Genomic DNA, 18,912 nt, shown 5'->3' on the forward strand with positions numbered 1-18,912 from the left:
AGTATTTGATGATGGAACTAAAAAATTGAAACCAGGAGCTAAATCTTTCATACAAATCAGAAAGAAGCTGCTGGTGTCCCTCAGCCATGTGACTGTTGAGTGATCATCAGGGTAACTGTGACTGATCATTAGGGTAACTCTGTGACTGATGAGTGATCATTAGGGTGATTGTGACTAATCATTAAGGTAACTCTGACTGTTGAGTGATCATCAGGGTTAACTCAGTGACTGTTGAGTGATCATCAGGGTAACTCAGTGACTGTTAAGTAATCATCAGGGTAAGTCAGTGACTGTTGAGTGATCATCAGGGTAACTCAGTGACTGTAGAGTAATCATCAGGGTAACTCAGTGACTGCTGAAGGATAATCAGGGTTAACTCAGTGACTGTTGAGTAATCATCAGGGTAACTCAGTGACTGTTGAGTAATCATCAGGGTAACCCAGTGACTGGTGAGGGATCATTAGGGTTAACTCAGTGACTGTTGAGTAATCATCAGGGTAACTCAGTGACTGTTGAGTAATCATCAGGGTAACTCAATGACTGCTGAGGGATCATCAGGGTAACTCAGTGACTGTAGAGTAATCATCAGGGTAACTCAGTGACTGCTGAAGGATCATCAGGGTTAACTCAGTGACTGTTGAGTAATCATCAGGGTAACTCAGTGACTGTTGAGTAATCATCAGGGTAACTCAATGACTGCTGAGGGATCATCAGGGTAACTCAGTGACTGTTGAGTGATCATCAGGGTAACTCAGTGACTGTTGAGGGATCATCGGGGTTAACTCAGTGACTGTTAAGTAATCATCAGGGTAACTCTGACTGTTGAGTAATCATCAGGGTAACTCTGACTGTTGAGTAATCATCAGGGTAACCCAGTGACTGGTGAGGGATCATTAGGGTTAACTCAGTGACTGTTGAGTAATCATCAGGGTAACTCAGTGACTGCTGAGGGATCATTAGGGTTAACTCAGTGACTGTTGAATAATCATCAGGGTAACTCAGTGACTGTTGAGGGATCATCAGGGTAACTCCTTGACTGTTAAGTGGTTATCAGAGTTTTGTGTCATACTGTGCACAGTTCCTTAACAAAATAAAATGAAATACACCCTAGAGCTTTGTGGCAGAATATCATCGGCCCTGCATGCAACTTTATACGAATTACACCTTGCGGTGAAGCCAATATTGGAAATAAATGATCATTTTTGGAGCTATTTGAAGCCACAATGCCTCTTGGTGGTTCATACTCAAAGTTTCATGATGTTATAACGAAACCATTGACTGGCTTTCCTTTGTAGGAGAATAATTCTGTGTCTGTTGCTTATTTACCTCATTAAAATAGACACCAATATGAGGAGCCAGTGTTGTGTGATAACTGTGCTCTCTTTCCTCTACAATAATATTTAGAGTAGTGAGAAATAGCAGCATGGACACAAGTGTTGATGAAAGTTTTATTTTATATTAAATATATTACAATACTGAATGATTAAAAGAAATTAAATTAATGGCATTGATTTTTGCATCATCAGTCTGTACAGCATACAGGCAAAACTAAATTTAAAAAAGCAACAGCAGTACTTAGATATGAACTCGCACATGTAGGGTTTTCATTGTTCCTGCAGCAGGGGGCTGATGCGCCCGGCAGCAGGGTGGGATTGTATGGGTGAGACCGGATGGTTGGTGCTCTCCAGTACACAAATACATTCAAGTCTTTGGCTGGACAAAGACGGACAGCTCATTTGTGGGGACATTTCTCCAGAATCGTCCTCTGTTGGGATCAGTCCAACAGTGTGTGCAGGCAACGGCAACAGATATGTTCAGACAGAAGTCACTACAGCCTGGAGCAATGCCTGGGACGAATGTCTCTCTGTAGCACAATACATGATGTTAGAAATATAATCACTGAGATACTGCTTTCTACAGCCTTGGATAGCCCAGGGAACATGAGTGGGCTATTAAACACTGACAATACTGAAAGAAGACCAGAGCCAAACAGAGAGCTCTGATAGAAGGCAAATCATGAGGCCGTACAGATCTCATTAACAATGTTATGTGTCCAAACTTTATGATACAGATTAGCACATGCCGGAGTAACCACCCAACAAATGTGATAAAAAAAACTCAACATGTCTCCATTCAAACTCATCAACACACATAATTACAATAATGCACTTAATTACCGTTTGAATCATTGCTGTACATAATGCTGAGAAAAGAAGTGGACATTACAAAGGTATTTAATAAAAAAGATACTTGTAGCAATAATAATTCAATATTGTGGCCATCATATAACTATACAGTCCTAATGCATACATGGATAACAAATAAAAAAGTGCTCACACAGGAATAATAATGAAACAACAGCAGGATGACAAACAGGAGGCCTGAAGACAAGAGAGTAAAACTGTACAGAACTTGCTTCTTGGGAGTGATATAGAAACATTTGTCAAAAGATCCACTTTAAATAGCGCCACAAGGATCAGGCATAGCACAAAAAATCCTCTTTAATTAATTTAAAGGAGTTCCTGACATAAATAATCCTGACTTTGCTGACATACAGTACCCATTAAGACTGCAAAGAGGCAATAAGGTGGAAGAAAAGTCTTTCAGTGGCATGATTTTTTCCCATTTTTGGTCTCACAAATAGCCTACCTGGAGAAATAAATTAATTTGATATCAAACTATCATGCTGTTGGTCTTCACAAGCTCAAACAGCAAGCACTGTACAGCATAGATTTATCATTTACAAGGCTAAATATCTCAATCATCACAGCTAAATTCAAAATGCACATTTTTCAAATCACTTTTTTTCCAGATTCTTGCAAAAAATTTGGCCAAAAACCACATCCAGTTATTGGCGTTTACTCTCCTTTATTTGAGCGACTCAAACAGAACTCAATACTTTTTAATAGTCAATCTGAAACTTCCATAATCACACGTGAAAAGTGGCACATCTATAACTACACCAAACACATCTCAGTCCATTCGGCACATAAAACTATAAAGATTTCCCTAAATAAGACTCAGTGTGCCTCCATCAACATCTCTACCAAAACTCCATCAGTCATTTCTGGGTGTCCCAAAGGTGGTGTCTAGATATGATAGAAAAAAAAAAAAACACTTTCACGTTCTGCCATAGATGGAGGAAGCTATATAGGTCACAGTCACTCAGGAAGGGAGGAATAAAAAAAAGGGACAACAAATAGAAACAAAGACGGACGAATGAGTGCGGGGTCTCTACACTTATCTACAGACTAACACCATAAGAATAAAAGCAAAAACATACTCTGTGTGTATTTCACTGTACATATTTACACACAAACTGGGGGTAGGGGGTCAATATGGGCCCATGTTATGGGTTATGGGCTATAAATGATGATACAATCTGGATTACCTATAGTGGAAAGAAAGCGTCAAAGCCTACAGAAGGTATAAAATCACTGCCCCCTCGCATGCCTTCCTTTCACCCGAGACGGTGGTTCTTCTCGTCTTTTTCAGTAGGAGGAGGGTTGTCTCATGCATACAGTGTTGGAGTTTCTACGGCGATTCACGTGCGACAAAATGATCCAACAAATCCAACAATGCAATGTGATATGTTGACCTGCTCTGGTTTCACGGCTCCTTTCAAAGAGGAGATCCAAACGACTTAGAGGGGAGACAGTGGTGTCGAGGGGAGGATGAGTTCAGAAGGACGTGACGAAGTTCAAGGATTTAGGACTGGTGCAGAAAGGGGGGGGGGGGGGGTCATGAGGCCTGAGCAGACAGGAACAGCTCAGCCTGAGCTTCCAGCTGGTCTGGAGTGGATGTGGTGGTTTCTCCGCCATCACTCGTCTCGGAGAGATCCACTTAATGACACTGAAACAGCCTCGGAGATGCTCGTACACACTTACTCACACACACCTTTGCCTAGTTCCACTCCAGTGGGGGGCTCTCTCTCTCTATTCACTAAGAGTCAATTATGTTTCATTTTTGTGTTTTTCATTCACAGAAAAGGAGACGCGTGGTTCCTTAAAATCTTCTGCAGAGAGGGTAAGACGGCTGTTATATTGAAGTCTCCCACAGCTGAAGAGATAAGAGGAAAGAATGTGGAGAGAAAAACAAAAAAGGCATGTTGATATTAGAATTTCATTTTTAAACACTAAAACTTTTTTACTGTTGCACTGATGTCAAAGACTCCTTCATTAATTACACTTGATCACATTTAGAAACCTTTATTATTGGTATGTCAAAGTAGACAAATACCTACACAAATTTAAATGTAAGAAAGTGTATTATCTTGTCAACACTATGTCACTACACTAACTTTAAGACATGTTTACCTAAAAAGTCATTTAAAAATTTATTTCAAAACAGAAAACATTGAAAATAAGGCCTGAATTGCCTTGAATAACTGCCAGTATCTGCCAATGCAAAAAACAAATGTGACTTGATTTGTTTTGTCAACACGATCCATCACCAATTTGGATGAGTTTAAAAACTTTAGTGCTCCATTTTTCCCTCCCTATAATTAATTACCAGTGAAAATAAGGTTGACTGTTAATGGTTAAATGTTGACCCTGTTAGGCTCAAAGGTTAGACCTAAATTCAGAATCCGGCCCCTGCTGTGATTGAGTTTGACACCCATGGGACTAAACATTCTCATCCTGAAACGCAGGCCAAAAAGAAGAGGTGTGTTTTTAACAGCAATTTAAAATGATCATGAGTGGGGCAGGTCTTAAATGGAGTATTAAGCACAATACAAGGCATAAAGGTCCCTTCTGTGTTTTCTATTTTGGAATGAGATTCTCATCTATATTTGTCATTTGAAGGTGACTCAAAATAAGTGTAATGAGATTTTTTTTAACTAGAAATACACTTGCTTAGATTTGAGTTTTTCAGTGTATAAAGGTTACATTACACAACAAACCTGCATGCTATTATATTTTCATTTCTAATGTAGAATCCTAACTTTTCTCTTGGCCAAATCAAATCCATAAACTGATCCAAACATCCAAAATTCCTGATAACTTGCCATTCATCAGCTCAAGCTTTTCACACTACAGACACCCTGCTCGCATGTGTTCCTGATCAATACTTACCCTGGCGCTCTGCCTGTTGCCTTTCCTCTGGTCGTCAGGGAGGGGGGGCATGGGGTACGGGTACCTCCTGCTGGATGCAATAGATCCTGTGGAGGAAGTCGGTGACTTGGCAGGGGATAGTGTCCTGAGAAAAAAAAGGATGTGAGAAAATTTTAAAATGACCTTTTCTCTTCTGGTTGGCTTAGGATGAAGTTGGCCAAGGTTACAGAGAGATTAATCAAGTGAAATCAGTTATTTTTAAATCTGAGACTTTGGCAACTTCATCCTTGAACTGTTGCAGTTATTTCACCTTCCTGCAGAGAGGTTGATCTTAAAAGCTTTTCTACTTTTCATCAAGACATTTTACATTTTTAAACAATAACCATATCCCAGCTTTAAGTGGCAACCTCTGTGCACAGGAGCAGACGTTTCCTAGCAGCGGTGTTGTCATCATCATAGTCTCCGTCAACTCACACACTTCAGCCTGCCTCAGCATTACTTTATATCATCTGGATCTGGGAGAAATGTCCAGAAAGTGTAGAGCCGCAGTTTCAAAAGAAATTCTATCAAAGGTAACCATTGTTGCCAGCTGAGCCACAGTGTCTTTAAACATTGAGTTAGTGTGTTTTCAATGAGGGATGCAGGGAGCAGTGAGTCTGATGAGGCGACTGACGACAGACCGGAGCTGGGTGAGAACAACAGACTGAGAGAATCAGAGGGAGGGTCTGTTCAGTAGAACAGCCACTGAGAGCCTGCTCTACATACAGCAGCTTGCTAACTACTGCTGTGTGGTGATTGGACAAGCCAAAGAGGTGGAGAGAGTCTGGAAGAAGATGATTTAGGAGGTTTCTTTCTCACAGTTCATTCAAACACATATGATTTCTTCCTGTTTTTAAATACTTAATTATTATTTAAAGCTCCTGTGAGGAGTTTTTGATTTCCAATAATGTTGGTGGCCTCTGGTGACGAAGGGGTATATCTTCTCTATCTGCTGCTCTTTATCAAGAGGGGTCTGACTGCAGAACGTACATCTCTGACGGCCACTCTCACAGACCATTCATTTGAGACACCACATATCTCAGAAAGAAGGTGCCTCGATATTTTTTTAGATTCAACTTTATTCAAAAAACAAATTCTGGCAGTTGCATTTATGAAATAAACACATTGCAAACAGACTAAGAAACATTTCATTAACAAACCAAAGAAAAAGGTCAGGGGTCTAAACTGGGATTATATTATGTACAGACCCGTTTAAGAAGCAGTTACACAAACAGTGGCTCACTTTAACTTCCCTAGCTTTAGCTAAAGCCAACATAGCTACACTAGCTAGGTATTACCTACATTACCTGCAGCTAAGTCACCTCAAGCAATGTGAGCTCTAGCATTGTAAGCTCTAGCAAACATAGCCAAAGCTAACATAGCTACATTAATAGAAAACCGATGTAGCTTTTGTGAGCTTATCTTTAGCTACATCGCTACATAGCTATGTTAGCTATGTAGTGCCATTATCAATAGTTAAAGTTAGCTTTAGCATTGTGAGCTTAAGCTCACAAAGCTAAAGCTAACTTGGTAACGCAGATAACAGATATGTCACTTTCATAGCTGCTTTGTGAGCTTAGCTTTAGCTACATTACCTACATAGCTCTGTTAGCTGCATAGCTCCATTATCTACATATCTTAGGAAGCTAACAGCGCTATGTGAGCTTTGCTTGCTTCATTTTCCTGACCGTTTACTCTGCTTTAATAAACATTTTGTAATAAGGTTTTTGCAGATCAGGTTTTTTACTTTTAACTTTTAGTATCCTAACCCTTATAATTTACCTTACCTTAACCATAAACGAAAGACTTTTTGGGGGCATTTTTGTGCTTTTCTTTGATAGAGGAGGACAGTGGATAGTGTCGAAAACAGAGACGAGAGCGGGGGAGAGACATGCGGTAAAGGGCCTCAGGGCGTAAAGGGCGTGCCTTAAACCACTAGGCCATCTGCGCCCCAACCCTAAACAAAAGTTTATTCCAGTTTTATTTCTAAAGTTTTATCTTGTAATTCCATTCTGAGCTATACAGCGTCTCAGATGAATGGTCTGTGAGAGTGGCCATTAGATGTGAATGTGCTGCAGCCAGACTGTCTTGTGTTAATCTCCATACAGTATGTGCAAGTGTAGTTTTATGATAAAAAAAAATAGCTGATTTCTTTTGACCATCAAATATATCACTCATTGTGATTGGTGGTAATATTGAGATATTAAATACATGGATTTTCAAGATGTGGCACAAGAATGTATGCCTATTTAGCACTGATAAACCAATAAATAATTTGGCAAAAGCATCAGATTGCATTTGTCAATTCAGAAATTACTGTCAAGAGTGTCCCCACATTGCTCTCTGCCTCACCTATACTTCCTATTCATTGCTCAGTAGCACATCCTGGCACACTACAACACTAAACTATAAAGGTGACTGAAGGGTTGAATACCTCTTCTATTTTCTATTTAACTATAATAAATTAAAATATTTTAAATAGTGATTATTGCAACAATTGGTATTATATGGAATTTTCTTGTTAAAATATTCTAAAGCAAATATTCTGTTAAAACTTGGTGCACATCTGAATAAAATATTATACAAATGAAAAATGTGTTCTAAATATATTAAATACCTCAAATTAATAACAATACATACAGGTTCTGCTACAGGTGGGATGGTTTGTTTATTAATATTGTTAAATAACTGCATGGCAACATTTTTCCTATTTATATTTACTTAACTTGTAGACATGACAGAACTAGGATTGAAAGACAGAGGGGCTTAGCCCCAATAGTTGCAGGTAGCGCATGCCAAAACTTGTTTTATCAAACTTTAAAAGACTTCATTGGTTAATTTATTACTAGTCGCAGAGCATTTATGAGGGACTATTATCCGGCTCACTCTCTTTGCTTTCCCTGCTTTTTGGTTGACCCTCCACCTATCCTTTCCTGAGCCTTCAGGAGGTCTTACTTAAAAAAAGGAACAAAAACAACTCATCATCATTTTCCATTATTTTAATTTAGTGCCCCCTGGCAGCAGATTTTACATATCAAGCATATAAAAGGCAGCAGTATTAGATTCAAGCTGTTTCTTAACCAGCAAAAACTCCTCCCAGAGGCTTTAATTAGGACTGATTTGTGCTGATGTAACTGATCACTGAGTCAGTGGTGTAAAATTGTTTAAATTAATTCAGTTTTAGTTGTGTAAGCAGCGCTCCCTGCTGTCATCCTCCACATCTCTCCACTGTTGTAGACTGTTTCTGTCCTTCAGTGTGATAACAGGAAGATGGGGACTAAGTGCTCTAGACTCAGTGAAGGTCTATAGATCACAGTGCAGACTGTTATTTGGTGATGATTAACTTGTACACGTGAGTTAACATGAAACAACACTCTTCTTTGTTCATCTATAGACCTTGGACATTATCAGAGTGGTGGCCTGCAGTTTGTCACAGCACAACAGTGATGATGTCAGCAGAGCGCTCTCGTGACATCACAGTGATGCTTAGACTTTAGAGGTCACTGGGTGCGAGGCAGAGTTGACACACGGACACAACACAAAACATGCTAAGGAAACAACAGACAGAAGGGGAAAAGCAAAGGAGGGGATATTGATAAATTAGAGAAAACTATATTATGGTTATAATACTAGCACAGGCAGTAAGAGCTGCTTTGTTTTTTATTTGCAATAAAACAGTAAAATGATCTGCTGAAAAATCTGCAAAGCGTGGCTGACCAGAAAAATGTGTCTTCACTTGAACAAAAAAGGACAACACATTAAGATCTTAAACAGAAAAACTAAATGATATCTTTTTAATGCTCAGCAGCAAACCCCTTTAAGGAACCCCGCGTTATGTCATGCCAGTCATGGATGTATTTTCTTTACTGTTAAGTGTTGACATAAAAAGACCAGACTGGAGCTGACTATTACTTTTCTTGACAAGGCAGAAATCAAACCAAAAGTGAGGGTTTAAAGACAAGCGTGTGGGGTAGGACATGGTCTGAGGTAATACCTAAGGTAAGGTCCTTGAGTGTTTCTATTCACATCTTCTACCCATTTAGTTACATCATAAAACTCTGTTTTGGAGCGAGGGGTTAAATACCTGTGAGAAGGGGAGGGAGGGGGTGATGGACACAACACAAGGAGGGAGAGAGGAGAGAAAAGGTAGAAAGAAGGAGAAAAGAAATAAAAGAGGACAAAAAAATCTCCAGAAATAAGCCGGTGTGGGAGGGGGAAGAAGAGAGGAAGAGGAGATATTTTAGGAAAGCAGAGCAGAGCAAAGATATCCTGAACAAACACCAAGATGCAATCGAGAAATGGTGAGAAGATGGCAGACAGACCTGTGTGTGGTTTCAGATGAACACGGCATCATGGAAATCACAAACAACCGTGTTGTGTGTTACAGGCTCAGATGCATATCCGCTACATGTCACATCATTCCAAGCAGTTAGCTTCTCGCCGCTGAGTCTGTCTCATGCTAGCAGCGAGAACAGGTGCACTGCAGACTGCAGTCTTAAATGCCAAGACCTTCAGACATACAAACCGACACGCCAGGCTGGGACGCAGCCGATGCAAACTGCTCATTTACAGTCAGCAGGCACAAATGCAGAAACATCAGCTGAAAAGGTTTGGAGGTAAAGTGCAGCCTCAGAAGCTGGACAAGAGCTGAGAGTTCACGCTGCGGGTGACAATGTGACCTCCAACGTCTTGTGACTCAACTAGCTTGTGAGGCTGAGTGCTACTTACACCTCTCTTTATATCTGATACTAAATTTGAGAATATGATCATTTTTATTTACATTGTTTTATTTTCTGGCTGTCAACAAACGCAATAAAATGACAAAACAAACCTTAAATCATTCCTGCTATGATGTAGCATTAGCCTAGCCAAAGTTTGTTTTTCTTCACTGTTGCCCAAACACATTTAAAGTTAGACTGCATGTACGAAGTCTCTTGGATTCTGCTAATAACAAACAAGGGCCGACTCTGCTGGTTGCAAACATTGACTGTGTATTCATATGGACAGCGATCTCTGTCCTCTACAGAAAATAATGAAAACTGAAGTAACTCCATGATGGGACTGTCATATTTTGCAGATGATGTAATTTGTTGCAGGTGCAGCTGTTGGTTTCGAACCAAATAAGGTATGTGTTCAAGAAAACTAAAAGGTCAAGTGTTACACTCTATGGATGTTTGGAAAGAGAATTTCTATTAGGACATCTGTTCATTATAAAGCCTGTCTCACTGGAGCTGTTTCTAAGTTGAACATGGTGGCTATCAGCCGTATGAACTGAATAAAACCTTGCAAATATAATCAGGTTTACTCCGGCCATCACTGGGTATTTTCATTTGCATAATGATTAATATTTCCATTTTATCAGTCAACATTGAGGAAGCGGGGTTTATAAACTCTACTGCTGACTATGAGCAGGGACAGCGCTAGATATTTTGGCTTCACTCCCAGGTTCCTGTTGTTCTGTCCATCTTAATATACCGTATCTGGATGCAAAATGTGATCCCTTTAAGTCAATGGAAAACTTGTATTACTCTCTGCTAAATTAATAACATTCAACCAACACATTTATGATTTCATTTAGTAGTTTCACAACTTATTAAGTAGAGCACACTGACAAATTATTGAAATGAAGTCTCTTAAAGTAAACTATCTTGTACTTGTAACAGACGAGGTACTTAGTGACATTTTGTTCAGAAAGAGGCCTAACAATGAATATTCGAAATGGTCATCTTCAATTCCTACTACAAAAATAACTTACTTCAGAACTCAGTGAGTGACTATCTTACTCTATTAACTCAAATGGGCTATACACTTAGAAATAGTTACATTAGTATGGTACTGAGATAGTCTTTGTTTTTGTCTTTTGTTGTATTTGTTGACATTGAAAGTTTAATAAAAAGTAAAGAACAATGCCTTCATTTTTTTTCTTCTAGATCTTCTTTTTGAAGCATATCCAATCTACAGTTATCACCATTCTCACCACATGGCAAACACTGGGAGACTTACTCTGTGGAGTTGGAGCGAGCACGGAACTTCTTTCCTTTCAGTTTCTTACGGTTACCGCTTAGATTTCCTGGAGACAAACAGAACCAAAACAGAAGTTTTAAGGTTTTTCAGTGTAGTTCTGGCTTGGTGTCAGAGTCCATTTAGCCTCTATCATAGTGGTTCCACATTATCCAACCAGTTTCTCTGACACCATTTTCTTTGATGCCGCAATTCCAACCAAGTATCTGTCTTCGCTTTGTATGTTTTTGGAAAATCTTTTGAATAAATATGGTGCTTGTTCCTGTTAAATCTTGTTGTCATTCTTGTTTGTCTAGTGTCTCACACAAAGCAGAGTAAAGCCAGCCATTTTAGCTGATTAAGACACATTTTAAGTCTCCCAACTCACTTGGAAGTTGGGCCAACTTTGAGCCTGAAGGTGCGTTGCTTGTTGTGCAGTGTACAGGTGGGCAGGATAGCCAACCACGGCCCAATCAGCTGCTTCCGACTGGTCGGATGGATTCCTGGCACATTTGATATTCAGATCTAAAACTGCACATGCTCCCACAGTGAGAGCAGAACCAGGAGCATATTCCTAAAATTAAGGGGCTTTTTTCCTTCATCAACTGTCAGACAGCATCTTAAACCACAGCAGGAATGCCTTTCTGATGTGCCTTACCCAACACAAAACAGAAAATATTTTATTATCCCTTTGAAGCCAATTTGATATGTGAGTTGTGAGATCTTTGTCTCATCAAAATGATCAACTCTTTCCTTAAAAACTTTAGTATACAATCTGATAAGTTATAAAAAATGCCCTCCAGTGGATGATCAGATGCCAAAAACACCTCATGTATCAAATGTGATACAAAAACATGAGCAATGTTATGGCAATTAAAAATAATATATATAAGATTTAATAAACTGCTCAGTTCCCCCCAAAAAATACTATCTATCATTTGCAGTATCAGGCTTTACAGGATTATTTAGCTGCTACTTGTGCAATATGACTTTATATAGATATGACGTCTGGGGGCTTTTCAAAGGAAACTTTCATTGACATTTCTTACAGCACATCCTGACTTCACCTGTACAGTGTGAGCATTCAGGATGTGGCTGACTGTACAGTCTGACTATTTAAATCTTGTGCGATAATTGTGTCGTAAATAATTCAGTTGCACAGTTTGAGCTGACATTCCACCACAACTGTTTAAGAGTCGGCTCAAGTCACATAGAGTACACCTGCCTCTACACTGACTTAGTGGGCACCTTATTGTACCTGGAGTTATAAGGATGACTATCAAAAGTTTCATGTAAACACAATTTGTAATCATTTACTGTACAAATTTAATCCAATCATAATGGCTTTTCAAATCTTAAAAATATTAGAAGTGATAATCCAGAGCTTTGAAAGTTTAACTACCCCTGTATCTTACACAATCCCGTCCATTTTTTCTGGCTTTAAAAAAGTTTTCACCTTTACTGCCATCATACAACATGATGTGTTGATTTGGTGGTACTGCACTCAGAAAGCTGAGAAGCCCTGAGTGCAGAGGATGTGTTGTCATAGTTTAGCAGTTATTTAAGGATGTTGTGGATTTATGTCTTACCTTGCCATGAGTTGCTCCTTGGTCGCCCATTTTCACAGATGTCAGAGATGTGTTTGGCGTCTGGGATTCTCTCACTCCATGAGTGGGATAGACCATTAGATCTACACAAATGCACACAATTAGCGTGGTGATTGCATTATTAGCATGGCATTGTTCAGTCGATTTTAAAATACAGCTTTGCTCCTTCTGCACAAGAGGAGACGAAGAAGAGCTCTGATACAGATGAATGAGAGGAAGGCCCATTTACAGCAGATGAGCTTCAAAAAACATGAAATTTAGAGAAAGCTGCAAGTGACATGATGGCATGGAAAATGTAGCATTTTGAAGAAATGTTTGTAACGTTTTGGTTACCCTCCAAAATGTTGATGGAGAGAGCTGCTACATGAAAGATATGAAAGAGTTCAACATACCAGTGATCCACGCTCACACAAATGCACACGCACACTAGGCGAATGAATGAGTGATGATGAGATGGCACACCTGAAGCCAAACAGTGAGATGTTCTGAGAAATGGATGGGATGGAGGGAGTGAAGGACAGGGTACAAAGCTGCAGGTGGGACAGGCAGGCTGACCTCTTCTTGGAGCTGCAGCCTGAGTTTGTGCTGACCCCTGGAGGCATGTCGCTGTAAAATGAGTCCGCATCCCCAGGCTTTGTTACATAGTCACCTGGGGGCATTTGTCTGGAAATAGAAAAGAATGTACTCATATTGGAAACTAAAATCAGTCAGAATATGCTGCATTTAACTATATGACTATATATATATATAAACATCCCTGATGCACTGATATTATCATATCAGATCCAAGGAGGGTCTTTTTAATTAAGCCTATGAGGGGCCCAGTAGTTTCTGTGGGTGGAGCTGCTTGTATGCCTACACAAGATCTAGGATTACCAGACGGTGAAAGTACAGTGGAGGATAAGAAAAGGGATGGAGTGGTTTCTGTGCTAGTGGTATTCATAGGGATCTTATTAGCCAGGGATGAAATCCACTCATTTCATCCTTGAATCTTAAAGGATATTTGTGCCAAGTCTGAAGAAGATCCCTTAAAGGATTCTTGAAATATAGTGCCTATATAAATTATTCACACCTTGGATGTTTTACCCTTTTGTTGATTTTTCGGGGCACAAATTCTCTTTTTGATGTCGGTCTGGGCTTTGACTCGGCCACTACAGAACATTCACCTTGTTGTCTTCAAACCATTTCTGTGTAGCTTTCACTGTATGGTCATTGTCTTGCTGAAAAATAATTCTTCTCTCCCATCTCAGCAGCTGAAGCTTGTAACTCCTTCAGAGTAGTCGTAGGTGTCTTGTGGCCTCTCTCATCAGTCTCCTTCTTGCATGGCCAATCAGTTTGTGGCGAGGCCCATGACAGATTTAACTGAACTCTGGGGGATGTTCAGTTTTTGTATCCATCCCCTTACTTATACTTTTCAATAACCCTTTCTCTGAGTTGCTTGGGGTGTTCTTTTGTCTTCATGGAGTAATCGTAGCCAGGAATACTGATCAATCAGTAACTTGGACTTCCAGACACAGTTGTCTTTATATTACAATAAACTGAGACACATTCACTGCACTCAGGTGGTCGCCATTTCACTAACTGGGAGACTACTAGCACCAGTTGGCTTGTCCTCTGTTGAATTAGATCAGTCACTTTAAAGGTGATGGATATTTATGCAATCACTTATTTTATATTACATATTTTTGGTTTAAATTACATTACTTTTAGAAATCGGTCTTCACTTTGGCATCAATTTGTTTATTTGGGCAAAAAAATCCACAATATATTGACCATGAATGACGTTTTAAAGGCACTGTATAGAGTTCAAAAGAATGATGGACTAACAGACAGACAGACAACCCTAAAACCTAACGTCCCTGGCCTAAGCAGCATGGAGGCATAATAAAATTGTTACATTATAAATAATTCTTAAGGTTGATACTTTTAACAATGTTTGGTAGAACTTTATGTACTTTTTTTAGGAAAATATAAGTGTTCCCCCTCCATGGATATTAACTCATTTAGTTTTTCAAGGGTTTATGACAATTTAGATTGAGGAAAAGGTGGTCTGTTGTAATTATCTCCTTTAAAAATAAATTCAGACTTGTGCTAATGTATGCATACATAAAAAGCATTGTGACAAAAAAAAAGATACAATGAATAAGATTTTCATACATTAAACAATGTAATTTTGTGATTTAAGTGAATATGCTATGGCAGAAACTAAACCAGTTGCAACAAGAATCAAAGGAAGCAAACCGGCAGAATCTTCTGTGAACCTCAGACTCAACATAGCGTCTCTGCTTGTAGCTCCTGGGAAGAGAAATTCAAATATCTTTGGTCAAAAACCAGCATTAGTTATGCCAAATGTACTGCATGATAAAAAACAGTGATTACTAAAGTAGCTATGCTAACTTGTTTAAGAGGATTAATTCCACATTTGGAAATAGATGCTGACATTTACAGACTTTTATTGAACTGTAAGTTTAAAGATTAAAATGTTAAGGTCTAAAACCTTTAAGGACAGAGATTCAGAATTGTAACAAAGGAGAAGAGAGAAGTTTGAAACAATAATTGTAAGCTGAATAATCTGCCTTTTCCCCTAGTCTGGTAAAGTTCTCCTGAGCCAGTAGTCCTGGAGGCTGAGGCGACACTCACTTGTAACACCAGGCTGTGACGGCCATTATGAGGGCGAGGAAGAGGATGGAGCCTATGATGGCCCCAATGATGATGTTGGTAGTGGTGATACCTGAGACAGAAAAGGAGAGAGAGGAGAGAAAGGAACCAAATACGTATTAATTGGATGTTTGTCTCCTTCCTCCTAAATCATGTGACCACAGGGGGATACACAAACCACAGACCACTGCAGCAGACACAGAAAAACACATTTAGCAGGTAAAGTGTAAGAGGAGAAGAAGAGGAAAGAAACTGGGAAAAACCACCCGCTCTCAGCTTTACACTGAGGATAACTGAAACTTAAAACTGCTCATCTTTGAAATACTCTCAGAAACAATCAACCGAGGTGAGCTGAAGTTTGGGGTGAGAGAGGAGGAAAGCAGGAGAATGACGGCATTAAAGACGAGACAAACACAATGAGAAGGAACTCAAATCTGACCTCAAGTCACTCCGTCAAAGACATCAGCCTGTCGACAAAGAATGAGTGTGAAAATAATGACAAACAAAAAGAATGACATGCATGGTTCAGTGAATACAAATGCAGTTGGTGTTAATGTGCAGACATGAAACCAACATAGAGAAATAAATTTTTAAAAATGCAACACATGTAAGCTTCAAATATTCAACACAACATTTGTGAAGAAGGATTATAAAAGAAGAACTGAGAGATGAAGTGGGAGGTAGGGTGAGTTTTAATATGAAAAGCAGGGTGGAAAGAAGGAAGAATGAGGAGAAGAGGTGCAGAGAATATGAGATGAAGAGAGGGCTGTTGGGGGAAAAAAACGATGAAAGCTTCTCTACCTGAGACTGGGGCGGTTGGTCCCACCACGAGATAGCTGAGAGGAGACGTGGAGTTACAGTCCTCTCCAGCCCAGCCCAGGTAACACACACATTTCAGCTCATTGCTGCAAACCTATATTAAAGGAAAAAAGAAACAATTATAGCTGTGTAAAGTGACTGGCAGGTCTTAAAACTTAAACCATGCATTATAAAGTAATCACAGTTTTTATTGCTTGACTTTTAATTAATTTGAATTAATTTTTTTTTTGCATTTGAATTTGTTCAGGTGCTTGACAATGCAGTCGTCTCTTGTAAAACAAAGCTGATATACTATTTTTCCATTTTTTACACAGACTTTGAGTACAATTGTTATGCTTATGTCAAAAATATTACAAAGTTAACACATATTTAACATATCATTCTTTTCCAGAGATCGATTTCCAGGACTTCCATTGATAATTTAGCTAATGTGACAGGAACACACAGTGCTCCCTTTACCTGGAAGTCTGATTTAAAAATTTGCAGTCTATGGCTACAACCAAATCTCTTACATCCTTATTAATGATGATAGATAGATTATATAATAGTTAAAGTACACCCGCAGATGTATAGAACTTAATTTTCTAAATAATACAAAAAGTAAGTTACAATGATGATTTGTCCTTTTTATCTCAATTTCTACTTTTATTTTCTCTAAAAAACTAGGCTTGGTAAAAAATAAAGAGGCATTTTCAAGACAAGAGTATCTTAAAATTACCTTACTCAATCACAAAAAGTAATGAATGATAAAAAATTTGCCATATGATGGTTCATGAAATTTCATCCCTGCTGGATATTCCAGAGTCAACTCTTGCCTCCAGTCTTCTTTGAAAGTCAAGTTTTCCACACCAAACTCATTAATCTAGTCCTTGCTCTGTGCACTGGGGCACAGTCATGTTGTAATGGAAAAAGGCCTTCGCCAAACTGTTGCCACAAAGCTGGAAGCATAGAATTGTCCAAAATGTCTTAGTATACTGAAGCATTAAGATTGGCCTTCATTGGAGATAAAGGGCCTAGCCCAAACCCTGAAAAAGTGCAGACAGGCAGGCAATGTTCCCTGGGCATCTGTCAAACCCAGACTCACCCATCTGACTGCCAAACAGAGAAGCGTAATTCATAACTCCCGTTTCCACTGCTTCACAGTCCAGTGTCCTGTGCTTTACACCACTTCATCCAACACTGTGTGGCATTGACTTGCAAGGTGAGGCTTGCATGCAGCTGCTCGGACATGGAAACCCATTCTGATCTTAATGCCACTGGAAGTTCAGAACTCTTCAGCTATGGAATCAGTGGAGAGTTGGCGACTTTTATGTGCCATGTGTCTAAACAATTGTTGACCCCGCTTTGTGATTTTATGTGGCCTTCCACTTCATGACAGAGTTGCTGCTGTTCCCAAATGCTTCCACCTTCTAATAATATTGCTTACAGTTGACTGTGGAATATCCAGCAGGGATGACATTTCATGAACCGTCTTACTGCAAAGGTGGCATCCATCACAGTACCATGCTTGAAGTCACTGAGCTCCTTAGAACGACCCATTTCGTATCACAAATGTTTGCAAGTGGAGACTGCATGGCTAGGTTCTTGATTTTATACACCCGTGGCAACAGGTCTTATTAAAACACCTGAATTCAATGATTAACAGGTGGGGCCAAATACTTATGTCCATATAGTGTATCCTTTAGGGAGTTCCTTGGCTCCCTATTCTTCTCCCTCTTGATCACCTTCTTCTGCAACAGATGGTGGATCAACACAAGTCTGACTCTGCTTGAGGTCTCTGCCTGTTAAAGGCAGATTTTCATGCTACTGCTACTCTGCTAAATGTTGCTAAGTGCTTTGCTAACGGGGTTCTGCTCTTTTTGTAAAGTGTCTTGAAATAGCATCAGTATTGATTGACTAAATGAAAAGCAGTTGATCATTGCTATATCGGTGCATGCAGGTATGTCTACTGAATGTGTGTACCCCATGTCCAGAGCAGATGATCTTGTCAGTGGTCCCGGGACAAGTGCTGAAGTTGAACTGTTGTATGGGGAGGCATTTGTGGTTGAAACAGATACGGTCTGTCCCGCAGGCCGTACCATCTTCGACATATCCCAGATCAGTGTCTCCATCGATCAGCACATGAGCCCCACTGAAAAACAGACACACAACTGAGTCAACTAGTGCATTCACATAGGATGGACATCATCAGATGCAGCTGTAAGCAATTGCATGTCTTTACACACTGTCTTCGCATGTCTTTATGTGTGCTGTGCAGAAGAAATTAAATCTTTCGTACAAAGTATTATTTGATTTTAAAGTCAAAATTAGGTAATAAAACTTGTTCAAGACTTTTTCCAGTATTTTGTTCTGCATAAGGAGTACCTGCAGTCAAGAGAAGCACTGTGACGGGCTACTGAAAAGGAGGTCAGGCCCCCCTGCAGCTCCCCGAGGCGTGGGGCAGGTGAGATGTTAGAGCACAACAGGTAGCCACAGTGAACATCCCTGAAATAAAAATACAACAACACAGCAATTACAAAGAGTAAAATTAGGTAATGTTAGATTTATACTGAGTTTAGTCACAGAAAAGGCATCCTCACTGTTTGTTACACTGGATCCAGGTGTCTTTGTCCTTCCCGCAGTTTCCCTTCTCAGTCCCTTCAATGTTTAACTTCTCGTAACAGAACTTGTCAGCCGCAGTTGCCTCTGAGGAAGGGGGGACACAATGACACAGAATGAACATACTTTATTCTAAA

At 39.5% G+C, this 18,912-nt stretch overlaps 1 protein-coding gene across 2 annotated transcripts in view; it reads right to left on the bottom strand.

Moving 5' to 3' along the window:
• Nucleotides 1–1,451: 1,451 nt before the first annotated feature.
• adam22 (ADAM metallopeptidase domain 22) overlaps nucleotides 1,452–18,912 on the bottom strand; it is a 101,943-nt gene continuing 84,482 nt past the window's right edge. Inside the window, exons 21-31 of one of the 2 annotated variants that reach the window (XM_041793167.1) lie at nucleotides 18,757–18,862; nucleotides 18,542–18,661; nucleotides 18,140–18,308; nucleotides 16,160–16,271; nucleotides 15,341–15,431; nucleotides 14,942–14,995; nucleotides 13,256–13,363; nucleotides 12,683–12,783; nucleotides 11,097–11,163; nucleotides 5,076–5,199; nucleotides 1,452–4,059 (exon numbers count right to left, since the gene is read on the bottom strand). In XM_041793167.1, the coding sequence (XP_041649101.1) occupies nucleotides 4,039–4,059; nucleotides 5,076–5,199; nucleotides 11,097–11,163; nucleotides 12,683–12,783; nucleotides 13,256–13,363; nucleotides 14,942–14,995; nucleotides 15,341–15,431; nucleotides 16,160–16,271; nucleotides 18,140–18,308; nucleotides 18,542–18,661; nucleotides 18,757–18,862 (1,073 nt within the window). In that variant the 3' untranslated portion in view covers nucleotides 1,452–4,038. Of the gene's footprint in view, nucleotides 4,060–5,075; nucleotides 5,200–11,096; nucleotides 11,164–12,682; nucleotides 12,784–13,162; nucleotides 13,364–14,941; nucleotides 14,996–15,340; nucleotides 15,432–16,159; nucleotides 16,272–18,139; nucleotides 18,309–18,541; nucleotides 18,662–18,756; nucleotides 18,863–18,912 lie in introns of both variants that reach the window. The other variant, XM_041793166.1, reaches the window with a different exon arrangement.

This window comes from Cheilinus undulatus, linkage group 8 (assembly GCF_018320785.1).
Source record: "Cheilinus undulatus linkage group 8, ASM1832078v1, whole genome shotgun sequence".
Taxonomy (NCBI): domain Eukaryota; kingdom Metazoa; phylum Chordata; class Actinopteri; order Labriformes; family Labridae; genus Cheilinus; species Cheilinus undulatus.